Source organism: Drosophila miranda, chromosome XR (assembly GCF_003369915.1).
Source record: "Drosophila miranda strain MSH22 chromosome XR, D.miranda_PacBio2.1, whole genome shotgun sequence".
Classification (NCBI taxonomy): domain Eukaryota; kingdom Metazoa; phylum Arthropoda; class Insecta; order Diptera; family Drosophilidae; genus Drosophila; species Drosophila miranda.
In genome coordinates this window covers 26,630,219-26,657,144 of record NC_046674.1, presented here as the reverse complement: position 1 = coordinate 26,657,144, position 26,926 = coordinate 26,630,219, and the positions used below count along the sequence as shown (strand labels likewise).

Sequence of the window (26,926 nt, the reverse complement as noted above, 5' to 3'; positions counted from 1 at the left end):
TGTGAATTTGTACGTGGAGCAGGACCCTTTGATTCCGACATCAAATCGAATATTTTAGACTGGTGTTTTCCAGTGCAGACCCGATCCTAATGTTCTGCATGTTCCCAATGTGGGTGGGTGCTGTTATACATCTACACGCATCCAATTGTCTACAACGCCTGGTCAGACTTCACTCTGAAACACTAGTCATATTCTGGTCGGCAAACAATGAAACTACTAAAAAAAAAATAGACGCAATCAAAGAACAATGATATTTACTGTTTTATAATCAGGACGAACCAAGTTACCAACTAGACAGGTCCAGAATTTTTTGGTAAGCTCCACGGAAGAATGCTAAAACCGTAAACATAACAAATATTCAAGGTTATCTTCAAAATTATTATGTCGGAGAAAAACCTTTAAAAAAAACACAACATTTTTCATTTATGTAACTTTGAAAAAGCAATTAATTTCAACAGTTTAAATTTTTTTGTATAAATTATACATTTTTTTTGCATCGGCTGCAAATTGGCACCAAAATTCGTTGATGCGCCAGCAAAAACTTTAATGTACTTTTTATACCCGATACTCAAAATGAGTATTGGGGTATATTAGATTTGTGGTAAAAGTGGATGTGTGTAACGTCCAGAAGGAATCGTTTTCGACCCCATAAAGTATATATATTCTTGATCAGCATCAATAGCCGAGTCGATTGAGCCCTGTCTGTCTGTCCGTCCGTCCGTCTGTCCGTCTGTCCGTCCCCTTCAGCGCCTAGTGCTCAAAGACTATAAGAGCTAGAGCAACGATGTTTTGGATCCAGACTTCTGTGATATGTCACTGCTACAAAAATATTTCAAAACTTCGCCCCGCCCACTTCCGCGCCCACAAAGGACGAAAATCTGTGGCATCCACAATTTTAAAGGTATGAGAAAACCAAAAACGTAGAATTGTAGAGAATGACCATATCTTTAAGACTGCGGAATCATTATTATAGCCAGCATCAAGAAAACAATTTCATTTTTTCTCGCCCTGTCTCTCTCTAACACACACGTAGCATAGGCGGCTTTGCTTAGAGTAAAACATTAGCGCCTAGATCTCAGAGACTACAAAAGCTAGAGCAACCAAATTTGGTATCCACACTCCTAATATATCGGACCGAGACGAGTTTGTTTCAAAATTTCGCCACACCCCCTTCCGCCCCCGCAAAGGACGAAAATCTGGGGATATTCAAAAATCTCAGAGACTATTAAGGCTAGAGTAACCAAATTTGGTATCCGCTTTCCTGTTAGATCTTACTACAAAACGTGTATCTCAAAATTTCGCCCCACCCCCTTCCGCCCACACAAAGAACGAAAATCTGTTGCATCCACAATATTTCACATTCGAGAAAACTAAAAACGCAGAATCATAGATAATGACCATATATATCAGATTGCTGAATTTGGATCAGATCAGATCATTTTTATAGCCAATAGGAACAAATCAATTTGCACTGGCTTCGCAGCGTCCGACGTCACGCTCAGACTGATTTTCTGTCTCTCTCGCACGCACTCTTTGTCGTGTCGTTTAATATTAGAGGCGTCTGCCGGAGGAGAGCCATACTGACTTAGTATCGGGTATAACCGTAGAGTTGCGGTGTCCGCAGCAACTCACAACGTTCCCTCTCGTTCCATTTACATTTGATTGCGGATTTTATGCGTGAATTGAGGCCGATCCAGGTCCGGGTCCGGGTCCGGGTCTGGGTCCGGGTCCGGGAAAATGCGAGTTATTGCTCAACCAATGGCCCAAAAGCCCACGATTTATTAGGCATGCAGCACTTGCCACACAACATCCTCAGAAATGCCTCAATCGGATTAATTCCGACAAAAGTCACACAAAAATACTCCACCGACCTAGGCGACCTGCCCCACAGGACGATCCAAGAGGAGCTCCACCTGTATCCTGTATCTGTATCTGTATCTGTAGTCTGGTGTGGAATTCTTTAAGGAGATTCCTCCTCGTTTATTCAATGCAAATATTTGTGGGGCAGAACAGTCTTCGATCGGCGATGGAACTCAAGCACGTATCGGTATCGTGTGTCGTGTATCTTGCGTAGTGTATGGTGTATCTGCAGCCCGTTGTGGAAACCGCTGCCCCTTTCAGTGTTCGAGTGCAAGTCTTTTTAGAGATATTGGTTGGCGGGCGTCAGGGCCACGCACAGCAGAGTGGCCAGCATCCCAGCCAGGAACACGAGGAAGTGCGACAGGGGACTGTAGTGACGATCCAGAGCGCGGCATAGCCGACGGAAGTGTGCCATGGGGGGCACGGACACCTGTGAGTGGCTCTGCCCGGCGGGCTCCATGCGGGTGCCCGGGTGGAGAGGCGCCACCCGCCCGCCCTGGCGACGAGCCGAGCCGCTGAATGGGTGGCGTGGGCCAGCATCCTCCTGATGGCCGGTCCAGTTCAGCTGGGCCAGATCCTGGTCCAGATCCAGGTACGAGCGGCGTCTCTGCGGTTCGTAGCAGCGGCCTTGGGGTGCGTCCTCCTCCCGCCGTTCGCCTGGCAAGGATGTGATCAGCACTCTGGCCCTGGCCATCGACACAGCGCTGCGACTGCGCAGCGAGTACCCTCCCACAGAGCGCCCCCGGACGGGTGGGTTGTCCAGGCCTTGGGAAATCGCGCGACGACCAGGAGGGGCGCTCTGCTTGCTGCTGTTGCGACTCGGACGTCCCCCGGTCTCCGCTGCGGGCGTCGCGTTGCCGCCGCGTGTGGTGCCACGCCCAGGAGTCGCCTTGCCGCCGCGTGTGGTGCCACGCCCAGGAGTCGCCTTGCCGCCGCGTGTGGTGCCAAATAAATTTAATATATACATACATATTTATTATTTATTATAATTATTTGAAATATAAAAATATTTTACTTAAATATATAAATATTTGATTTATTATATTTTATTATTAAATATTATTATTCATATTAACGAACTTTATTTAATAAAGATCCTTTGGACTTCCTGCGATGCCTGCGATGTCCCCCATCCACCATCGCAGTAAATGGCCGGCCAATAAATGAACGAAAATCATTCAATAATTGAAGCGTAAATAGAAATAATTTCACTCTCCAGCAACCGGCAAGCGGCAGGCGGCTCTAAGCGCCTATCAATTTGTTACAGCAACGAGGCAGCGGCTAAAAGGGGTGGGGCGAGGGGGTGAGGGGGTGGGGAGATGCGATCCCGATTTACGGTTGAAATTCACTTTCTTTGCCTTCAAAAGTTTTGGAGCAAGTTTCACTCTCCCCAAAAGACCTCCTCCCTAAAGACCCTATCCAACGAGTTACTGAACGCCTACCATGCATCGTGCAAACCCTCGAGAACGAAGAGGAGGTCCAAGCCACTCTGGTGGAACCGAGATCTCTCTCTCCAGAGGAACAACCTCAAGGAATTCTTCAAGATCGCCAAACAAGCGAACGAAGAGATTGTCAATGAGGAATATAAAATCCTACTTAGGAGCTACAAGAAGGAAATACGTAAGGCACAAAGGAACTCGTGGAGAAACTTCTGCTCCAACATTGAGAAAGTGCCCGAAACCGCTAGGCTCCGGAAGCTGCTCTCAAAGCAGCCCACAGTACAGAGCCAACTAAAACTAGACAACGGACAGTGGACAGAGGGCAGTAAAGAAGCCCTAACAGCACTAATGGAGGCGCACTTCCCTGGATGCACCGAGGTCACTGACGCCAAGGAGCATCAGGACCTAGCAACTGAGGAACAGCACCCCCCAATAGGTCTGTTAACCACTAAGAGAATCCACTGGGCCATAGACTCCTTCGCGGCCATAAAAGCACCAGGACTGGACGGGATATTCCCAGCCATGATGCAGTTGACCAAAGAGGTTATTACCCCATGGCTCTTCTCAATATACTCAGCATGCCTAAGTACAGGCTATATCCCCATCCAATGGAGAACCTCGAGGGTTGTCTTCCTCCCTAAGGCAGGAAAGTGCAGCCACGTGAGTCCCAAGGATTACAGACCGATAAGCCTTACCTCCTTTCTACTAAAAACACTAGAAAAGCTGTTGGATTTACACATCAGGAATGAGGTAGGGGGACTGATGTCAATAAACCAACACGCCTACACCAAGGGGAAATCGGTGGAGACGGCACTACACTCGCTAGTAGCCACCATCGAGAGCGCCCTTCACAACAAAAAGTATGCTTTGGGAGCATTTGTGGACATCTCAGGAGCATTCAACAACGTGTCAACAACCGCAATAACAAGTCGCCTAGAAGCGAATAACATACACCCTGCAATCAACGTCTGGATCAAAAACCTCCTAAGTTGTAGACGGGTGCAATCGGAGTGGGGCACCGCTTCCATGGTAAAGGGGGCACACAGAGGCACACCTCAAGGTGGAGTCCTATCGCCACTACTGTGGAATTTGGTGGTCGACGACCTAATTAAGAGATTTGAAAGGAAGGCCCCAAAAATAACAGCCTATGCAGATGACATAAGCATACTTATTACGGGTGTATGTCCATCGACCCTCAGCTCCATAATGGAACGTACACTCAGGGAGATACGTGAGTGGGCGGAAGAGGTAGGACTCAGTATCAACGCGGACAAGACGGACCTCATCCTCTTTACCAAGAGGTACAAGGTACCGATATGGACCCCCCCGAAAATTGACCAAACTAGGCTGACTCCAAAATCACAGGTGAAATACCTAGGCACAGTACTGGACAGCAAGCTGGCATGGAGGCCCAATGTAGTGGAAAGGGTGAAGAAGGCTACCATTGCGCTTTATGCATCCAAGAAGATGCTCAGCAGCACATGGGGCCTGTCACCTGCTCTAATGCACTGGATCTACATCTCGGTGGTGCGACCAACTCTGCTGTATGGAGCCTTAGTGTGGTGGCAGGCTATTGAAAAGAAGACATACCATAAGCTTATGGAAAAGACTCAGCGACAGGCTCTGTTCTGTATTACAGGGGCGCTGAGGTCAACCCCAACAAAAGCACTCGAAACTATACTCGGAATCGACCCCCTGGACATTCACGCTCGCCTGATTGCGGGAATGTAAGCACAACGCCTTATAGCATCAGGAAACCTATCCATACAAGGATACGGGCACAGTTCAATTGGCAGGGACATGACCTTGCCTTGACGTCAAAACAACCACATCTTTGGGACCTGAAGACTGGAAAATTGGAAGGGACCAAACTGAGCACCTCAATATATACACAGACGGCTCCAAGATGGAAGGAGGAGTAGGAGCGGGCCTATACTGTACAGACCCTGAGATAAGGCTGTCGTATAAGCTAGTGGACCAATGCAGCATATTCCAGGCAGAAGTTTTTGCCATCGGGAAGGCAGCGGAGGTCGCTCTCCTAACAGAACGAGCACACGATGCGGTCAACCTATTCGTCGACAGCCAAGCGGCGATAAGATCCATGCAGTCGTCCGCGGTCAGTTCCAGAAGTGTCTTGGCGAGCAGGGAGGCATTAGACATCCTAAGCACGACAAAGACAGTGCGGATCTATTGGGTTCCCAGCCACCAGGGCATCGAAGGAAACGAAGCGGCGGACGTACTAGCTAAGGAAGGCGTCGGGCTGGAGAATAGGAGAACCGAGAACGTGCCTGCCTTCCTCAGAACGCTGCAAGGCGATCTAGAGAAGCAGGCTAGAGCACAGACTGATAGCAGGTGGAGGAGTACCACCACCTGCAGAACCTCGAAGATAATGTGCAAGGAGCGCAACGAGAAACTTAGCCACTACCTACTGCACCTACCACGAAAGGACTGTAGATTGCTAGTGGGGATACTAACAGGTCACTGTCTGGCTGCTGCACATGCAGCAAAGCTAGGCATCAACAACAGAGACAGTTGTAGGAAATGTGAGGAACCTGGGGCTATCGAAACCCTGGAACATCTCATCTGCAACTGTCCGGCTCTCTCAAGGGCAAGGAGGAGATACCTGGGCGCCCCAGTGTTGGCATCACTGGAAGATGCCTCCAAAAGGACGCCACAGGAACTGCTGGCCTATGCTAAAAACACCTCGATTCTCGGGGACTTTTTAAAACCACATTAACACTCCCGCGACGGTTCATACACACCCCCATCCGGATAACTAAGGGCCATATTGGCCTATGCGTGGCCCCGCTGAGGGCCGTCCGGGTTAACCTAACCTAACCTTATACCCGATACTCAAAATGAGTATTGGGGTATATTAGATTTGTGGTAAAAGTGGATGTGTGTAAAGTCCAGAAGGAATCGTTTCCGACCCCATAAGGTATATATATTCTTGATCAGCATCAATAGCCGAGTCGATTGAGCCCTGTCTGTCTGTCCGTCCGTCCGTCCGTCCGTCTGTCCGTCTGTCCGTCCCCTTCAGCGCCTAGTGCTCAAAGACTATAATGATATGTCACTGCTACAAAAATATTTCAAAACTTCGCCCCGCCCACTTCCGCCCCCACAAAGGACGAAAATCTGTGGCATCCACAATTTTAAAGATATGAGAAAACCAAAAACGTAGAATTGTAGAGAATGACCATATCTTTAAGACTGCGGAATCATTATTATAGCCAGCATCAAGAAAACAATTTCATTTTTTCTCGCCCTTTCTCTCTCTAACACACACGTAGCATAGGCGGCTTTGCTTAGAGTAAAACATTAGCGCCTAGATCTCAGAGACTACAAAAGCTAGAGCAACCAAATTTGGTATCCAAGGACGAAAATCTGTTGCATCCACAATATTGCACATTCGAGAAAACTAAAAACGCAGAATCATAGATAATGACCATATCTATCAGATTGCTGAATCTGGATCAGATCAGATCATTTTCATAGCCAATAGGAACAAATCAATTTGCACTGGCTTCGCAGCGCCCGACGTCACGCTCAGACTGATTTTCTGTCTCTCTCGCACGCACTCTTTGTCGTGTCGTTTAATATTAGCGGCGTCTGCCGGAGGAGAGCCATACTGACTTAGTATCGGGTATAACCGTAGAGTTGCGGTGTCCGCAGCAACTCACAACGTTCCCCCTCGTTCCATTTACATTTGATTGCGGATTTTATGCGTGAATTGAGGCCGATCCGGGTCCGGGTCCGGGTCCGGGTCTGGGTCCGGGTCCGGGAAAATGCGAGTTATTGCTCAACCAATGGCCCAAAAGCCCACGATTTATCAGGCATGCAGCACTTGCCACACAACATCCTCAGAAATGCCTCAATCGGATTAATTCCGACAAAAGTCACACAAAAATACTCCACTGACCTAGGCGACCTGCCCCACAGGACGATCCAAGAGGAGCTCCACCAGTATCCTGTATCTGTATCTGTATCTGTATCTGTATCTGTATCTGTATCTGTATCTGTAGTCTGGTGTGGAATTCTTTGAGGAGATTCCTCCTCATACCCTCCCACAGAGCGCCCCCGGACGGGTGGGTTGTCCAGGCCTTGGGAAATCGCGCGACGACCAGGAGGAGCGCTCTGCTTGCTGCTGTTGCGACTCGGACGTCCCCCGGTCTCCGCTGCGGGCGTCGCGTTGCCGCCGCGTGTGGTGCCACGCCCAGGAGTCGCCTTGCCGCCGCGTGTGGTGCCACGCCCAGGAGTCGCGTTCTTCTTGGCCGAAGCAGCAGCCTTCGGTTTGCTCTGGAACGTGCCCGAAATGGCAACGCGCAGGTTACGGATGATGCATCCGCGGGTGCTGTCGCCCACCGCGACCGGGGGCAGGTCAAACTCCACGCACTTGTCCAACGACTCCTTACTGGAAAGGAGGTCCAGGTCCATTTCGAACAAATAACAAAAATCGAAAACTGAAAAATGAAAAATGAAAATCGAGAAACACAAACAAAACTCCAAACAACAATTTCACAATTCACAAAGCTCTCAAGCCGACGAAAACCTTTTCGATTCTGAATTAAACTCCGACTGGACTGACTGGCACGATTCCTGACAATTTGTGGGCACAAATCTGAGTACTCTGTCGAGGAGGGCACGCCTACTACGAATACGAATACGAATACGAATACGAATACGATTCCATTCACTTTGTGGAGGTCCCTGCGCCAGGATGGACCCGATGGGATTGCGATGGACGATACAATGGGCCTGAGGGCCGACCGATCCGGGGCTGTTCCTGCGACCCGTGCTCTGTTGTTGCAATGTGTGGCACAATCTCTTCAGTATTGAAACAAAAATAAATTTAATATATACATACATATTTATTATTTATTATAATTATTTGAAATATAAAAATATTTTACTTAAATATATAAATATTTGATTTATTATATTTTATTATTAAATATTATTATTCATATTAACGAACTTTATTTAATAAAGATCCTTTGGACTTCCTGCGATGCCTGCGATGTCCCCCATCCACCATCGCAGTAAATGGCCGGCCAATAAATGAACGAAAATCATTCAATAATTGAAGCGTAAATAGAAATAATTTCACTTTCCAGCAACCGGCAAGCGGCAGGCGGCTCTAAGCGCCTATCAATTTGTTACAGCAACGAGGCAGCGGCTAAAAGGGGTGGGGCGAGGGGGTGAGGGGGTGGGGAGATGCGACCCCGATTTACGGTTGAAATTCACTTTCTTTGCCTTCAAAAGTTTTGGAGCAAGTTTCACTCTCCCCAAAAGACCTCCTCCCTAAAGACCCTATCCAACGAGTTACTGAACGCCTACCATGCATCGTGCAAACCCTCGAGAACGAAGAGGAGGTCCAAGCCACTCTGGTGGAACCGAGATCTCTCTCTCCAGAGGAACAACCTCAAGGAATTCTTCAAGATCGCCAAACAAGCGAACGAAGAGATTGTCAATGAGGAATATAAAATCCTACTTAGGAGCTACAAGAAGGAAATACGTAAGGCACAAAGGAACTCGTGGAGAAACTTCTGCTCCAACATTGAGAAAGTGCCCGAAACCGCTAGGCTCCGGAAGCTGCTCTCAAAGCAGCCCACAGTACAGAGCCAACTAAAACTAGACAACGGACAGTGGACAGAGGGCAGTAAAGAAGCCCTAACAGCACTAATGGAGGCGCACTTCCCTGGATGCACCGAGGTCACTGACGCCAAGGAGCATCAGGACCTAGCAACTGAGGAACAGCACCCCCCAATAGGTCTGTTAACCACTAAGAGAATCCACTGGGCCATAGACTCCTTCGCGGCCATAAAAGCACCAGGACTGGACGGGATATTCCCAGCCATGATGCAGTTGACCAAAGAGGTTATTACCCCATGGCTCTTCTCAATATACTCAGCATGCCTAAGTACAGGCTATATCCCCATCCAATGGAGAACCTCGAGGGTTGTCTTCCTCCCTAAGGCAGGAAAGTGCAGCCACGTGAGTCCCAAGGATTACAGACCGATAAGCCTTACCTCCTTTCTACTAAAAACACTAGAAAAGCTGTTGGATTTACACATCAGGAATGAGGTAGGGGGACTGATGTCAATAAACCAACACGCCTACACCAAGGGGAAATCGGTGGAGACGGCACTACACTCGCTAGTAGCCACCATCGAGAGCGCCCTTCACAACAAAAAGTATGCTTTGGGAGCATTTGTGGACATCTCAGGAGCATTCAACAACGTGGCAACAACCGCAATAACAAGTCGCCTAGAAGCGAATAACATACACCCTGCAATCAACGTCTGGATCAAAAACCTCCTAAGTTGTAGACGGGTGCAATCGGAGTGGGGCACCGCTTCCATGGTAAAGGGGGCACACAGAGGCACACATCAAGGTGGAGTCCTATCGCCACTACTGTGGAATTTGGTGGTCGACGACCTCATTAAGAGATTTGAAAGGAAGGCCCCAAAAATAACAGCCTATGCAGATGACATAAGCATACTTATTACGGGTGTATGTCCATCGACCCTCAGCTCCATAATGGAACGTACACTCAGGGAGATACGTGAGTGGGCGGAAGAGGTAGGACTCAGTATCAACGCGGACAAGACGGACCTCATCCTCTTTACCAAGAGGTACAAGGTACCGATATGGACCCCCCGAAAATTGACCAAACTAGGCTGACTCCAAAATCACAGGTGAAATACCTAGGCACAGTACTGGACAGCAAGCTGGCATGGAGGCCCAATGTAGTGGAAAGGGTGAAGAAGGCTACCATTGCGCTTTATGCATCCAAGAAGATGCTCAGCAGCACATGGGGCCTGTCACCTGCTCTAATGCACTGGATCTACATCTCGGTGGTGCGACCAACTCTGCTGTATGGAGCCTTAGTGTGGTGGCAGGCTATTGAAAAGAAGACATACCATAAGCTTAAGGAAAAGACTCAGCGACAGGCTCTGCTCTGTATTACAGGGGCGCTGAGGTCAACCCCAACAAAAGCACTCGAAACCATACTCGGAATCGACCCCCTGGACATTCACGCTCGCCTGATTGCGGGAAAGGCAGCACAACGCCTTATAGCATCAGGAAACCTATCCATACAAGGATACGGGCACAGTTCAATTGGCAGGGACATGACCAGATCAACTGATTACATGACCCCCCAAACTTGCCTTGACGTCAAAACAACCACATCTTTGGGACCTGAAGACTGGAAAATTGGAAGGGACCAAACTGAGCACCTCAATATATACACAGACGGCTCCAAGATGGAAGGAGGAGTAGGAGCGGGCCTATACTGTACAGACCCTGAGATAAGGCTGTCGTATAAGCTACCGGACCAATGCAGCATATTCCAGGCAGAAGTTTTTGCCATCGGGAAGGCAGCGGAGGTCGCTCTCCTAACAGAACGAGCACACGATGCGGTCAACCTATTCGTCGGCAGCCAAGCGGCGATAAGATCCATGCAGTCGTCCGCGGTCAGTTCCAGAAGTGTCTTGGCGAGCAGGGAGGCATTAGACATCCTAAGCACGACAAAGACAGTGCGGATCTATTGGGTTCCCAGCCACCAGGGCATCGAAGGAAACGAAGCGGCGGACGTACTAGCTAAGGAAGGCGTCGGGCTGGAGAATAGGAGAACCGAGAACGTGCCTGTCTCCCTCAGAACGCTGCAAGGCGATCTAGAGAAGCAGGCTAGAGCACAGACTGATAGCAGGTGGAGGAGTACCACCACCTGCAGAACCTCGAAGATAATGTGCAAGGAGCGCAACGAGAAACTTAGCCACTACCTACTGCACCTACCACGAAAGGACTGTAGATTGCTAGTGGGGATACTAACAGGTCACTGTCTGGCTGCTGCACATGCAGCAAAGCTAGGCATCACCAACAGAGACAGTTGTAGGAAATGTGAGGAACCTGGGGCTATCGAAACCCTGGAACATCTCATCTGCAACTATCCGGCTCTCTCAAGGGCAAGGAGGAGATACCTGGGCGCCCCAGTGTTGGCATCACTGGAAGATGCCTCCAAAAGGACGCCACAGGAACTGCTGGCCTATGCTAAAAACACCTCGATTCTCGGGGACTTTTTAAAACCACATTAACACTCCCGCGACGGTTCATACACACCCCCATCCGGATAACTAAGGGCCATATTGGCCTATGCGTGGCCCCGCTGAGGGCCGTCCGGGTTAACCTAACCTAACCTTATACCCGATACTCAAAATGAGTATTGGGGTATATTAGATTTGTGGTAAAAGTGGATGTGTGTAACGTCCAGAAGGAATAGTTTCCGACCCCATAAGGTATATATATTCTTGATCAGCATCAATAGCCGAGTCGATTGAGCCCTGTCTGTCTGTCCGTCCGTCCGTCCGTCCGTCTGTCCGTCTGTCCGTCCCCTTCAGCGCCTAGTGCTCAAAGACTATAAGAGCTAGAGCAACGATGTTTTGGATCCAGACTTCTGTGATATGTCACTGCTACAAAAATATTTCAAAACTTCGCCCCGCCCACTTCCGCCCCCACAAAGGACGAAAATCTGTGGCATCCACAATTTTAAAGATATGAGAAAACCAAAAACGTAGAATTGTAGAGAATGACCATATCTTTAAGACTGCGGAATCATTATTATAGCCAGCATCAAGAAAACAATTTCATTTTTTCTCGCCCTGTCTCTCTCTAACACACACGTAGCATAGGCGGCTTTGCTTAGAGTAAAACATTAGCGCCTAGATCTCAGAGACTACAAAAGCTAGAGCAACCAAATTTGGTATCCAAGGACGAAAATCTGTTGCATCCACAATATTGCACATTCGAGAAAACTAAAAACGCAGAATCATAGATAATGACCATATCTATCAGATTGCTGAATCTGGATCAGATCAGATCATTTTTATAGCCAATAGGAACAAATCAATTTGCACTGGCTTCGCAGCGCCCGACGTCACGCTCAGACTGATTTTCTGTCTCTCTCGCACGCACTCTTTGTCGTGTCGTTTAATATTAGCGGCGTCTGCCGGAGGAGAGCCATACTGACTTAGTATCGGGTATAACCGTAGAGTTGCGGTGTCCGCAGCAACTCACAACGTTCCCCCTCGTTCCATTTACATTTGATTGCGGATTTTATGCGTGAATTGAGGCCAATCCGGGTCCGGGTCCGGGTCCGGGTCTGGGTCCGGGTCCGGGAAAATGCGAGTTATTGCTCAACCAATGGCCCAAAAGCCCACGATTTATCAGGCATGCAGCACTTGCCACACAACATCCTCAGAAATGCCTCAATCGGATTAATTCCGACAAAAGTCACACAAAAATACTCCACCGACCTAGGCGACCTGCCCCACAGGACGATCCAAGAGGAGCTCCACCAGTATCCTGTATCTGTCTCTGTATCTGTATCTGTATCTGTATCTGTATCTGTATCTGTAGTCTGGTGTGGAATTCTTTGAGGAGATTCCTCCTCGTTTATTCAATGCAAATATTTGTGGGGCAGAACAGTCTTCAATCGGCGATGGAACTCAAGCACGTATCGGTATCGTGTGTCGTGTATCTTGCGTAGTGTATGGTGTATCTGCAGCCCGTTGTGGAAACCGCTGCCCCTTTCAGTGTTCGAGTGCAAGTCTTTTTAGAGATATTGGTTGGCGGGCGTCAGGGCCACGCACAGCAGAGTGGCCAGCATCCCAGCCAGGAACACGAGGAAGTGCGACAGGGGACTGTAGTGACGATCCAGAGCGCGGCATAGCCGACGGAAGTGTGCCATGGGGGGCACGGACACCTGTGAGTGGCTCTGCCCGGCGGGCTCCATGCGGGTGCCCGGGTGGAGAGGCGCCACCCGCCCGCCCTGGCGACGAGCCGAGCCGCTGAATGGGTGGCGTGGGCCAGCATCCTCCTGATGGCCGGTCCAGTTCAGCTGGGCCAGATCCTGGTCCAGATCCAGGTACGAGCGGCGTCTCTGCGGTCCGTAGCAGCGGCCTTGGGGTGCGTCCTCCTCCCGCCGTTCGCCTGGCAAGGATGTGATCAGCACTCTGGCCCTGGCCATCGACACAGCGCTGCGACTGCGCAGCGAGTACCCTCCCACAGAGCGCCCCCGGACGGGTGGGTTGTCCAGGCCTTGGGAAATCGCGCGACGACCAGGAGGAGCGCTCTGCTTGCTGCTGTTGCGACTCGGACGTCCCCCGGTCTCCGCTGCGGGCGTCGCCTTGCCGCCGCGTGTGGTGCCACGCCCAGGAGTCGCCTTGCCGCCGCGTGTGGTGCCACGCCCAGGAGTCGCGTTCTTCTTGGCCGAAGCAGCAGCCTTCGGTTTGCTCTGGAACGTGCCCGAAATGGCAACGCGCAGGTTACGGATGATGCATCCGCGGGTGCTGTCGCCCACCGCGACCGGGGGCAGGTCAAACTCCACGCACTTGTCCAACGACTCCTTACTGGAAAGGAGGTCCAGGTCCATTTCGAACAAATAACAAAAATCGAAAACTGAAAAATGAAAAATGAAAATCGAGAAACACAAACAAAACTCCAAACAACAATTTCACAATTCACAAAGCTCTCAAGCCGACGAAAACCTTTTCGATTCTGAATTAAACTCCGACTGGACTGACTGGCACGATTCCTGACAATTTGTGGGCACAAATCTGAGTACTCTGTCGAGGAGGGCACGCCTACTACGAATACGAATACGAATACGAATACGATTCCATTCACTTTGTGGAGGTCCCTGCGCCAGGATGGACCCGATGGGATTGCGATGGACGATGCAATGGGCCTGTGGGCCGACCGATCCGGGGCTGTTCCTGCGACCCGTGCTCTGTTGTTGCAATGTGTGGCACAATCTCTTCAGTATTGAAACAAAAATAAATTTAATATATACATACATATTTATTATTTATTATAATTATTTGAAATATAAAAATATTTTACTTAAATATATAAATATTTGATTTATTATATTTTATTATTAAATATTATTATTCATATTAACGAACTTTATTTAATAAAGATCCTTTGGACTTCCTGCGATGCCTGCGATGTCCCCCATCCACCATCGCAGTAAATGGCCGGCCAATAAATGAACGAAAATCATTCAATAATTGAAGCGTAAATAGAAATAATTTCACTTTCCAGCAACCGGCAAGCGGCAGGCGGCTCTAAGCGCCTATCAATTTGTTACAGCAACGAGGCAGCGGCTAAAAGGGGTGGGGCGAGGGGGTGAGGGGTGGGGAGATGCGACCCCGATTTACGGTTGAAATTCACTTTCTTTGCCTTCAAAAGTTTTGGAGCAAGTTTCACTCTCCCCAAAAGACCTCCTCCCTAAAGACCCTATCCAACGAGTTACTGAACGCCTACCATGCATCGTGCAAACCCTCGAGAACGAAGAGGAGGTCCAAGCCACTCTGGTGGAACCGAGATCTCTCTCTCCAGAGGAACAACCTCAAGGAATTCTTCAAGATCGCCAAACAAGCGAACGAAGAGATTGTCAATGAGGAATATAAAATCCTACTTAGGAGCTACAAGAAGGAAATACGTAAGGCACAAAGGAACTCGTGGAGAAACTTCTGCTCCAACATTGAGAAAGTGCCCGAAACCGCTAGGCTCCGGAAGCTGCTCTCAAAGCAGCCCACAGTACAGAGCCAACTAAAACTAGACAACGGACAGTGGACAGAGGGCAGTAAAGAAGCCCTAACAGCACTAATGGAGGCGCACTTCCCTGGATGCACCGAGGTCACTGACGCCAAGGAGCATCAGGACCTAGCAACTGAGGAACAGCACCCCCCAATAGGTCTGTTAACCACTAAGAGAATCCACTGGGCCATAGACTCCTTCGCGGCCATAAAAGCACCAGGACTGGACGGGATATTCCCAGCCATGATGCAGTTGACCAAAGAGGTTATTACCCCATGGCTCTTCTCAATATACTCAGCATGCCTAAGTACAGGCTATATCCCCATCCAATGGAGAACCTCGAGGGTTGTCTTCCTCCCTAAGGCAGGAAAGTGCAGCCACGTGAGTCCCAAGGATTACAGACCGATAAGCCTTACCTCCTTTCTACTAAAAACACTAGAAAAGCTGTTGGATTTACACATCAGGAATGAGGTAGGGGGACTGATGTCAATAAACCAACACACCTACACCAAGGGGAAATCGGTGGAGACGGCACTACACTCGCTAGTAGCCACCATCGAGAGCGCCCTTCACAACAAAAAGTATGCTTTGGGAGCATTTGTGGACATCTCAGGAGCATTCAACAACGTGGCAACAACCGCAATAACAAGTCGCCTAGAAGCGAATAACATACACCCTGCAATCAACGTCTGGATCAAAAACCTCCTAAGTTGTAGACGGGTGCAATCGGAGTGGGGCACCGCTTCCATGGTAAAGGGGCACACAGAGGCACACATCAAGGTGGAGTCCTATCGCCACTACTGTGGAATTTGGTGGTCGACGACCTCATTAAGAGATTTGAAAGGAAGGCCCCAAAAATAACAGCCTATGCAGATGACATAAGCATACTTATTACGGGTGTATGTCCATCGACCCTCAGCTCCATAATGGAACGTACACTCAGGGAGATACGTGAGTGGGCGGAAGAGGTAGGACTCAGTATCAACGCGGACAAGACGGACCTCATCCTCTTTACCAAGAGGTACAAGGTACCGATATGGACCCCCCCGAAAATTGACCAAACTAGGCTGACTCCAAAATCACAGGTGAAATACCTAGGCACAGTACTGGACAGCAAGCTGGCATGGAGGCCCAATGTAGTGGAAAGGGTGAAGAAGGCTACCATTGCGCTTTATGCATCCAAGAAGATGCTCAGCAGCACATGGGGCCTGTCACCTGCTCTAATGCACTGGATCTACATCTCGGTGGTGCGACCAACTCTGCTGTATGGAGCCTTAGTGTGGTGGCAGGCTATTGAAAAGAAGACATACCATAAGCTTAAGGAAAAGACTCAGCGACAGGCTCTGCTCTGTATTACAGGGGCGCTGAGGTCAACCCCAACAAAAGCACTCGAAACCATACTCGGAATCGACCCCCTGGACATTCACGCTCGCCTGATTGCGGGAAAGGCAGCACAACGCCTTATAGCATCAGGAAACCTATCCATACAAGGATACGGGCACAGTTCAATTGGCAGGGACATGACCAGATCAACTGATTACATGACCCCCCAAACTTGCCTTGACGTCAAAACAACCACATCTTTGGGACCTGAAGACTGGAAAATTGGAAGGGACCAAACTGAGCACCTCAATATATACACAGACGGCTCCAAGATGGAAGGAGGAGTAGGAGCGGGCCTATACTGTACAGACCCTGAGATAAGGCTGTCGTATAAGCTACCGGACCAATGCAGCATATTCCAGGCAGAAGTTTTTGCCATCGGGAAGGCAGCGGAGGTCGCTCTCCTAACAGAACGAGCACACGATGCGGTCAACCTATTCGTCGACAGCCAAGCGGCGATAAGATCCATGCAGTCGTCCGCGGTCAGTTCCAGAAGTGTCTTGGCGAGCAGGGAGGCATTAGACATCCTAAGCAGACAGACAAGGCGATCTAGAGAAGCAGGCTAGAGCACAGACTGATAGCAGGTGGAGGAGTACCACCACCTGCAGAACCTCGAAGATAATGTGCAAGGAGCGCAACGAGAAACTTAGCCACTACCTACTGCACCTACCACGAAAGGACTGTAGATTGCTAGTGGGGATACTAACAGGTCACTGTCTGGCTGCTGCACATGCAGCAAAGCTAGGCATCACCAACAGAGACAGTTGTAGGAAATGTGAGGAACCTGGGGCTATCGAAACCCTGGAACATCTCATCTGCAACTGTCCGGCTCTCTCAAGGGCAAGGAGGAGATACCTGGGCGCCCCAGTGTTGGCATCACTGGAAGATGCCTCCAAAAGGACGCCACAGGAACTGCTGGCCTATGCTAAAAACACCTCGATTCTCGGGGACTTTTTAAAACCACATTAACACTCCCGCGACGGTTCATACACACCCCCATCCGGATAACTAAGGGCCATATTGGCCTATGCGTGGCCCCGCTGAGGGCCGTCCGGGTTAACCTAACCTAACCTTATACCCGATACTCAAAATGAGTATTGGGGTATATTAGATTTGTGGTAAAAGTGGATGTGTGTAACGTCCAGAAGGAATCGTTTCCGACCCCATAAGGTATATATATTCTTGATCAGCATCAATAGCCGAGTCGATAGAGCCCTGTCTGTCTGTCCGTCCGTCCGTCTGTCCGTCTGTCCGTCTGTCCGTCCCCTTCAGCGCCTAGTGCTCAAAGACTATAAGAGCTAGAGCAACGATGTTTTGGATCCAGACTTCTGTGATATGTCACTGCTACAAAAATATTTCAAAACTTCGCCCCGCCCACTTCCGCCCCCACAAAGGACGAAAATCTGTGGCATCCACAATTTTAAAGATATGAGAAAACCAAAAACGTAGAATTGTAGAGAATGACCATATCTTTAAGACTGCGGAATCATTATTATAGCCAGCATCAAGAAAACAATTTCATTTTTTCTCGCCCTGTCTCTCTCTAACACACACGTAGCATAGGCGGCTTTGCTTAGAGTAAAACATTAGCGCCTAGATCTCAGAGACTACAAAAGCTAGAGCAACCAAATTTGGTATCCACACTCCTAATATATCGGACCGAGACGAGTTTGTTTCAAAATTTCGCCCCACCCCCTTCCGCTCACACAAAGAACGAAAATCTGTTGCATCCACAATATTGCACATTCGAGAAAACTAAAAACGCAGAATCATAGATAATGACCATATCTATCAGATTGCTGAATCTGGATCAGATCAGATCATTTTTATAGCCAATAGGAACAAATCAATTTGCACTGGCTTCGCAGCGCCCGACGTCACGCTCAGACTGATTTTCTATCTCTCTCGCACGCACTCTTTGTCGTGTCGTTTAATATTAGCGCCGGAGGAGAGCCATACTGACTTAGTATCGGGTATAACCGTAGAGTTGCGGTGTCCGCAGCAACTCACAACGTTCCCCCTCGTTCCATTTACATTTGATTGCGGATTTTATGCGTGAATTGAGGCCGATCCGGGTCCGGGTCCGGGTCCGGGTCTGGGTCCGGGTCCGGGAAAATGCGAGTTATTGCTCAACCAATGGCCCAAAAGCCCACGATTTATCAGGCATGCAGCACTTGCCACACAACATCCTCAGAAATGCCTCAATCGGATTAATTCCGACAAAAGTCACACAAAAATACTCCACCGACCTAGGCGACCTGCCCCACAGGACGATCCAAGAGGAGCTCCACCAGTATCCTGTATCTGTATCTGTATCTGTATCTGTAGTCTGGTGTGGAATTCTTTGAGGAGATTCCTCCTCGTTTATTCAATGCAAATATTTGTGGGGCAGAACAGTCTTCGATCGGCGATGGAACTCAAGCACGTATCGGTATCGTGTGTCGTGTATCTTGCGTAGTGTATGGTGTATCTGCAGCCCGTTGTGGAAACCGCTGCCCCTTTCAGTGTTCGAGTGCAAGTCTTTTTAGAGATATTGGTTGGCGGGCGTCAGGGCCACGCACAGCAGAGTGGCCAGCATCCCAGCCAGGAACACGAGGAAGTGCGACAGGGGACTGTAATGACGATCCAGAGCGCGGCATAGCCGACGGAAGTGTGCCATGGGGGGCACGGACACCTGTGAGTGGCTCTGCCCGGCGGGCTCCATGCGGGTGCCCGGGTGGAGAGGCGCCACCCGCCCGCCCTGGCGACGAGCCGAGCCGCTGAATGGGTGGCGTGGGACAGCATCCTCCTGATGGCCGGTCCAGTTCAGCTGGGCCAGATCCTGGTCCAGATCCAGGTACGAGCGGCGTCTCTGCGGTCCGTAGCAGCGGCCTTGGGGTGCGTCCTCCTCCCGCCGTTCGCCTGGCAAGGATGTGATCAGCACTCTGGCCCTGGCCATCGACACAGCGCTGCGACTGCGCAGCGAGTACCCTCCCACAGAGCGCCCCCGGACGGGTGGGTTGTCCAGGCCTTGGGAAATCGCGCGACGACCAGGAGGAGCGCTCTGCTTGCTGCTGTTGCGACTCGGACGTCCCCCGGTCTCCGCTGCGGGCGTCGCCTTGCCGCCGCGTGTGGTGCCACGCCCAGGAGTCGCGTTCTTCTTGGCCGAAGCAGCAGCCTTCGGTTTGCTCTGGAACGTGCCCGAAATGGCAACGCGCAGGTTACGGATGATGCATCCGCGGGTGCTGTCGCCCACCGCGACCGGGGGCAGGTCAAACTCCACGCACTTGTCCAACGACTCCTTACTGGAAAGGAGGTCCAGGTCCATTTCGAACAAATAACAAAAATCGAAAACTGAAAAATGAAAAATGAAAATCGAGAAACACAAACAAAACTCCAAACAACAATTTCACAATTCACAAAGCTCTCAAGCCGACGAAAACCTTTTCGATTCTGAATTAAACTCCGACTGGACTGACTGGCACGATTCCTGACAATTTGTGGGCACAAATCTGAGTACTCTGTCGAGGAGGGCACGCCTACTACGAATACGAATACGAATACGAATACGATTCCATTCACTTTGTGGAGGTCCCTGCGCCAGGATGGACCCGATGGGATTGCGATGGACGATACAATGGGCCTGAGGGCCGACCGATCCGGGGCTGTTCCTGCGACCCGTGCTCTGTTGTTGCAATGTGTGGCACAATCTCTTCAGTATTGAAACAAAAATAAATTTAATATATACATACATATTTATTATTTATTATAATTATTTGAAATATAAAAATATTTTACTTAAATATATAAATATTTGATTTATTATATTTTATTATTAAATATTATTATTCATATTAACGAACTTTATTTAATAAAGATCCTTTGGACTTCCTGCGATGCCTGCGATGTCCCCCATCCACCATCGCAGTAAATGGCCGGCCAATAAATGAACGAAAATCATTCAATAATTGAAGCGTAAATAGAAATAATTTCACTTTCCAGCAACCGGCAAGCGGCAGGCGGCTCTAAGCGCCTATCAATTTGTTACAGCAACGAGGCAGCGGCTAAAAGGGGTGGGGCGAGGGGGTGAGGGGGTGGGGAGATGCGACCCCGAGTTACGGTTGAAATTCACTTTCTTTGCCTTCAAAAGTTTTGGAGCAAGTTTCACTCTCCCCAAAAGACCTCCTCCCTAAAGACCCTATCCAACGAGTTACTGAACGCCATGCATCGTGCAAACCCTCGAGAACGAAGAGGAGGTCCAAGCCACTCTGGTGGAACCGAGATCTCTCTCTCCAGAGGAACAACCTCAAGAAATTCTTCAAGATCGCCAAACAAGCGAACGAAGAGATTGTCAATGAGGAATATAAAATCCCACTTAGGAGCTACAAGAAGGAAATACGTAAGGCACAAAGGAACTCGTGGAGAAACTTCTGCTCCAACATTGAGAAAGTGCCCGAAACCGCTAGGCTTCGGAAGCTGCTCTCAAAGCAGCCCACAGTACAGAGCCAACTAAAACTAGACAACGGACAGTGGACAGAGGGCAGTAAAGAAGCCCTAACAGCACTAATGGAGGCGCACTTCCCTGGATGCACCGAGGTCACTGACGCCAAGGAGCATCAGGACCTAGCAACTGAGGAACAGCACCCCCCAATAGGTCTGTTAACCACTAAGAGAGTGGATTCACTGGGCCATAGACTCCTTCGCGGCCATAAAAGCACCAGGACTGGACGGGATATTCCCAGCCATGATGCAGTTGACCAAAGAGGTTATTACCCCATGGCTCTTCTCAATATACTCAGCATGCCTAAGTACAGGCTATATCCCCATCCAATGGAGAACCTCGAGGGTTGTCTTCCTCCCTAAGGCAGGAAAGTGCAGCCACGTGAGTCCCAAGGATTACAGACCGATAAGCCTTACCTCCTTTCTACTAAAAACACTAGAAAAGCTGTTGGATTTACACATCAGGAATGAGGTAGGGGGACTGATGTCAATAAACCAACACGCCTACACCAAGGGGAAATCGGTGGAGACGGCACTACACTCGCTAGTAGCCACCATCGAGAGCGCCCTTCACAACAAAAAGTATGCTTTGGGAGCATTTGTGGACATCTCAGGAGCATTCAACAACGTGGCAACAACCGCAATAACAAGTCGCCTAGAAGCGAATAACATACACCCTGCAATCAACGTCTGGATCAAAAACCTCCTAAGTTGTAGACGGGTGCAATCGGAGTGGGGCACCGCTTCCATGGTAAAGGGGGCACACAGAGGCACACCTCAAGGTGGAGTCCTATCGCCACTACTGTGGAATTTGGTGGTCGACGACCTCATTAAGAGATTTGAAAGGAAGGCCCCAAAAATAACAGCCTATGCAGATGACATAAGCATACTTATTACGGGTGTATGTCCATCGACCCTCAGCTCCATAATGGAACGTACACTCAGGGAGATACGTGAGTGGGCGGAAGAGGTAGGACTCAGTATCAACGCGGACAAGACGGACCTCATCCTCTTTACCAAGAGGTACAAGGTACCGATATGGACCCCCCCGAAAATGGAACAAACTAGGCTGACTCCAAAATCACAGGTGAAATACCTAGGCACAGTACTGGACAGCAAGCTGGCATGGAGGCCCAATGTAGTGGAAAGGGTGAAGAAGGCTACCATTGCGCTTTATGCATCCAAGAAGATGCTCAGCAGCACATGGGGCCTGTCACCTGCTCTAATGCACTGGATCTACATCTCGGTGGTGCGACCAACTCTGCTGTATGGAGCCTTAGTGTGGTGGCAGGCTATTGAAAAGAAGACATACCATAAGCTTAAAGAAAAGACTCAGCGACAGGCTCTGCTCTGTATTACAGGGGCGCTGAGGTCAACCCCAACAAAAGCACTCGAAACCATACTCGGAATCGACCCCCTGGACATTCACGCTCGCCTGATTGCGGGAAAGGCAGCACAACGCCTTATAGCATCAGGAAACCTATCCATACAAGGATACGGGCACAGTTCAATTGGCAGGGACATGACCAGATCAACTGATTACATGACCCCCCAAACTTGCCTTGACGTCAAAACAACCACATCTTTGGGACCTGAAGACTGGAAAATTGGAAGGGACCAAACTGAGCACCTCAATATATACACAGACGGCTCCAAGATGGAAGGAGGAGTAGGAGCGGGCCTATACTGTACAGACCCTGAGATAAGGCTGTCGTATAAGCTACCGGACCAATGCAGCATATTCCAGGCAGAAGTTTTTGCCATCGGGAAGGCAGCGGAGGTCGCTCTCCTAACAGAACGAGCACACGATGCGGTCAACCTATTCGTCGACAGCCAAGCGGCGATAAGATCCATGCAGTCGTCCTCGGTCAGTTCCAGAAGTGTCTTGGCGAGCAGGGAGGCATTAGACATCCTAAGCACGACAAAGACAGTGCGGATCTATTGGGTTCCCAGCCACCAGGGCATCGAAGGAAACGAAGCGGCGGACGTACTAGCTAAGGAAGGCGTCGGGCTGGAGAATAGGAGAACCGAGAACGTGCCTGTCTCCCTCAGAACGCTGCAAGGCGATCTAGAGAAGCAGGCTAGAGCACAGACTGATAGCAGGTGGAGGAGTACCACCACCTGCAGAACCTCGAAGATAATGTGCAAGGAGCGCAACGAGAAACTTAGCCACTACCTACTGCACCTATCACGAAAGGACTGTAGATTGCTAGTGGGGATACTAACAGGTCACTGTCTGGCTGCTGCACATGCAGCAAAGCTAGGCATCACCAACAGAGACAGTTGTAGGAAATGTGAGGAACCTGGGGCTATCGAAACCCTGGAACATCTCATCTGCAACTATCCGGCTCTCTCAAGGGCAAGGAGGAGATACCTGGGCGCCCCAGTGTTGGCATCACTGGAAGATGCCTCCAAAAGGACGCCACAGGAACTGCTGGCCTATGCTAAAAACACCTCGATTCTCGGGGACTTTTTAAAACCACATTAACACTCCCGCGACGGTTCATACACACCCCCATCCGGATAACTAAGGGCCATATTGGCCTATGCGTGGCCCCGCTGAGGGCCGTCCGGGTTAACCTAACCTAACCTTATACCCGATACTCAAAATGAGTATTGGGGTATATTAGATTTGTGGTAAAAGTGGATGTGTGTAACGTCCAGAAGGAATCGTTTCCGACCCCATAAGGTATATATATTCTTGATCAGCATCAATAGCCGAGTCGATTGAGCCCTGTCTGTCTGTCCGTCCGTCCGTCCGTCCGTCTGTCCGTCTGTCCGTCCCCTTCAGCGCCTAGTGCTCAGACTTCTGTGATATGTCACTGCTACAAAAATATTTCAAAACTTCGCCCCGCCCACTTCCGCCCCCACAAAGGACGAAAATCTGTGGCATCCACAATTTTAAAGATATGAGAAACCCAAAAACGTAGAATTGTAGAGAATGACCATATCTTTAAGACTGCGGAATCATTATTATAGCCAGCATCAAGAAAACAATTTCATTTTTCCTCGCCCTGTCTCTCTCTAACACACACGTAGCATAGGCGGCTTTGCTTAGAGTAAAACATTAGCGCCTAGATCTCAGAGACTACAAAAGCTAGAGCAACCAAATTTAGTACCCACACTCCTAATATATCGGACCGAGACGAGTTTGTTTCCAAATTTCGCCACACCCCCTTCCGCCCACACAAAGGACGAAAATCTGTTGCATCCACAATATTGCACATTCGAGAAAACTAAAAACGCAGAATCATACATAATGACCATATCTATCAGATTGCTGAAGCTGGATCAGATCAGATCATTTTTATAGCCAATAGGAACAAATCAATTTGCACTGGCTACGCAGCACCCGACGTCACGCTCAGACTGATTTTCTGTCTCTCTCGCACGCACTCTTTGTCGTGTCGTTTAATATTAGCGGCGTCTGCCGGAGGAGAGCCATACTGACTTAGTATCGGGTATAACTGTAGAGTTGCGGTGTCCGCAGCAACTCACAACGTTCCCCCTCGTTTCTATTAATATCGATGTTAAAAATATAGAAAAAGTATTGATAAGGTTCATGATGCATTATAATTCGAATAGATAAAAAAAAAATAGATTTTTTCGTATGTCGAAAATTGTGCTTTTGTAAGCTAGGTTGGCCGTTTGACTTTTTTTTTAGTTTTTCTCGTTTTGTACCAATTTTAAGTCTGCTTCAACTTTTTGTTTTTCCTTGGCTATATCTTTCGTGATAGGGACAGTTGTGCCAACCGATTGGAACCAGAATTTGTATTTGCAAAACAGCCTGAAAATATGCCATAATTTATAAATAATTCCACTCTTGAAGTGGCTGCTACGAAACCATGAAATTTGCCTGCTACGAAACTATTTAAGGTGCTGGCTATGCAACTATGCTCTTTGGGTGCTATGAAACTCTGGAAGCCGGCGCCTATGAAACTATGAAAATGGCTGCAATGACGCAACTGAAGCTTCTTGAACCTGCTGCTACTTGGACCTTGGCTCTGATGCTATGCTATGCTACTTTCCCAGTCGGTCAATTGTGGCGTTTTGATACCTCAAGATCCTCTCTGATCGTTCAGGTGCAAATGCCTTGTGGCGGGAACCGAATGGTTTGGAAATAACATAAAAAAAAAGGTTTGCAGATTTTGCAATCGGTGTGCCGGACGGTGTCTCCGCCGGACCGATAGCGTACCGTCGCCGTCACCGTCACCCCGTCGACAGACGCCCTGGAAGAGAGATTGGCGATAACCCCCGCCATAGTCAGCGGCCCCGTTGCTGTTGGGTAAATGGAATCGACTTTGGTTTTTTTTGTTTCATTTATTTTGTAACGCTTTCATTTAATGGCTAAATAACCTAAAATTCGCCGTAAACTAAATGGTTTTCACTTCATAAAAATGTAATTTACTATATAAAAATACACAGTTGTGTTGCAATGGAAGCATAAATAGGCATGTTTCAGCATGTAACAAAATTCATGTACAGTTGTGTTCGATCCTGATGCTGGAGCTGCTTAGGGCAGTAGGCTGGACTGAAGCTTCTGCTGGTAGTCCTCCACGGCAGAGCTCAGGCGGTTGAAGACGGGCAAGCGCGGCATCTTCTCCTGCTGCATCGGCGTGCTCATGCTCTTCTGCAGCATCTGCTTGGCCTGTCCTCCCAATCCGCTTCCGCCTGGGCTGCGGCCTGCTGCTGAGCGCGGGCCTCGTCCGCGTTGTGCACAAAATGGCAGCGCGGCCCGTAGGGGCAGAAGCCGACGCTATGGAAGGTGCGGCAGTACTCTGTCTTGTACTTGGGATGGCGCTGCAGGTTGCGCAGCTCGTGGAAGCCGTGCGCGAACTGGCACTTCTCTCCGTACTTGCACTCGCCGGCCTCCTCGAACGGGCGGCACAGCTCCGTCTTGTAGCTGCAACACACAAACGAAGGGAAAGAGTAAGTCACATGTAAGGCACGTCTGGCGCATAATGAAAGATCTGACAGATCTGGGGGGGGGGGGGGCACTCACCGAGATATGTTCATGGGCTGTTGGAGCAGCGGCTCCAACTGTGTGCGCTCGAGCTTACGGTGCAGATTCATATTCCCCAGATTCTCAATGATGGTCACCAAGGAGGCAACACCCTGCTGCTGCTGCTGTTGCTGTTGCTGCTGTTGTTGGATCTGCTGCTGGTGCAGAGGGTGGCGCTGTTGAGCCGGCTGTGAGATGGTGCGTGTGAGGGCGCCATAGAGGCGGTGCTGCTGCGACTGTGACTGCTCCATGCTGATATCCAGGACGAGTTGATCCGCTGTCTGCTGCTGATGGTGCTGGTGCTGCTGTTGCTGCTGCGGCTGGTGATGATCGCTGGCCACCTGCGAATGGGAGAGATACGTTGAAATCAATTTCCATTGCTGCTTGGGGACACGTAACGCGAATGTTTCGCAAAAACTCAAAAGACTCAAAAGGGATCGGATGATAAAGAGAGAGAGGGCGAACGAACAAGGGCGAAAGAGGGCGACGAGTAGCAAAGACACGGCTCAAATGGTGTTGGATACTTTTACTTTTAACTTGACCTATAAGCAAAAAAAAACCCCCCACACACACACACACACAGAGACACATTGGTCTAGCGGCAGCGACTGCAGCAACAGCGCTATTTCGGTAAGCAGCGACTGAGGCAGAGGCAGCGACAGCGCACCACTTGCAGCGTGGGGATATTGCAAGAGTCACCAATGCTTATAATTTTCCACACATTAACCAACGACACACGGACACAGGAACACACGAATACACTCCCATACCGCTGCTGGACAAAGGGCTGTGGGGGGCCACCATTGGCCACCAATGGGAGGGTGGGGGTTACCTACTTGTTCCTTTGTTGTTCCGTTTTGCTTATCCTTTATCCTGAACTATTTTCTGTTGGACTTGACTTTATTTTTGTTAGCGGAATCGAATTTGAATGTGGAATATCTACATATTTTAGAGTTGTGATCACTGAATGTCACAGGTCACTGTGATAGATAAATATAGATACAATATAGTATGTGAATTTGTACGTGGAGCAGGACCCTTTGATTCCGACATCAAATCGAATATTTTAGACTGGTGTTTTCCAGTGCAGACCCGATCCTAATGTTCTGCATGTTCCTAATGTGGGTGGGTGCTGTTATACATCTACACGCATCCA

At 49.3% G+C, this 26,926-nt stretch overlaps 3 protein-coding genes across 15 annotated transcripts; all 3 read right to left on the bottom strand.

The window, feature by feature from the left end:
- Nucleotides 1–1,951: 1,951 nt before the first annotated feature.
- Nucleotides 1,952–19,948, bottom strand: LOC117186516. 11 transcript variants are annotated; one of them, XM_033387408.1, is made up of 3 exons: nt 19,674–19,784; nt 19,387–19,622; nt 1,952–2,785 (listed from the first exon to the last, which is right to left on the bottom strand). In XM_033387408.1, exons 2-3 carry the CDS (start codon nt 19,594–19,596, stop codon nt 2,141–2,143), a joined length of 855 nt encoding a protein of 284 aa, XP_033243299.1. In that variant the 5' UTR covers nt 19,597–19,622; nt 19,674–19,784; the 3' UTR covers nt 1,952–2,140. The 11 variants fall into 11 exon arrangements, with proteins under 11 accessions (XP_033243299.1, XP_033243300.1, XP_033243301.1 ...); XM_033387409.1 differs by having other exon boundaries at nt 19,682–19,783; XM_033387410.1 differs by having other exon boundaries at nt 19,712–19,726.
- On the bottom strand, nt 12,784–13,919 carry LOC117186519. Of its 3 annotated transcripts, none has more exons than XM_033387426.1 (2): nt 13,820–13,911; nt 12,784–13,760 (listed from the first exon to the last, which is right to left on the bottom strand). In XM_033387426.1, exon 2 carries the CDS (start codon nt 13,732–13,734, stop codon nt 12,916–12,918), a length of 819 nt encoding a protein of 272 aa, XP_033243317.1. In that variant the 5' UTR covers nt 13,735–13,760; nt 13,820–13,911; the 3' UTR covers nt 12,784–12,915. The 3 variants fall into 3 exon arrangements, with proteins under 3 accessions (XP_033243317.1, XP_033243318.1, XP_033243316.1); XM_033387427.1 differs by having other exon boundaries at nt 12,784–13,524; nt 13,561–13,881; XM_033387425.1 differs by having other exon boundaries at nt 12,785–13,760; nt 13,812–13,919.
- A 5,125-nt stretch (nt 19,949–25,073) lies between the features above and the next one.
- LOC117186536 (protein TIS11-like) lies at nt 25,074–26,825 on the bottom strand. Its single transcript, XM_033387462.1, has 3 exons — nt 26,607–26,825; nt 25,771–26,111; nt 25,074–25,671 (listed from the first exon to the last, which is right to left on the bottom strand). Exons 2-3 carry the CDS (start codon nt 26,019–26,021, stop codon nt 25,389–25,391), a joined length of 534 nt encoding a protein of 177 aa, XP_033243353.1. The 5' UTR covers nt 26,022–26,111; nt 26,607–26,825; the 3' UTR covers nt 25,074–25,388.
- Between the last annotated feature and the right edge of the window lie 101 nt (nt 26,826–26,926).

Bases quoted from the DNA above. Each gene is read 5' to 3' on its own strand.
- LOC117186519 (XM_033387425.1), bottom strand. From the start codon at position 13,734: ATGGACCTGGACCTCCTTTCCAGTAAGGAGTCGTTGGACAAGTGCGTG.
- LOC117186516 (XM_033387408.1), bottom strand. From the start codon at position 19,596: ATGGACCTGGACCTCCTTTCCAGTAAGGAGTCGTTGGACAAGTGCGTG. The intron at 2,786-19,386 runs GCGACGCCCGCA...CGCGGCGGCAAG, and splicing joins GCACCACACGCGGCGGCAAG to GCGACTCCTGGGCGTGGCAC.
- LOC117186536 (XM_033387462.1), bottom strand. From the start codon at position 26,021: ATGGAGCAGTCACAGTCGCAGCAGCACCGCCTCTATGGCGCCCTCACA. The intron at 25,672-25,770 runs GTGAGTGCCCCC...TGTGTGTTGCAG, and splicing joins CAGCCCATGAACATATCTCG to CTACAAGACGGAGCTGTGCC.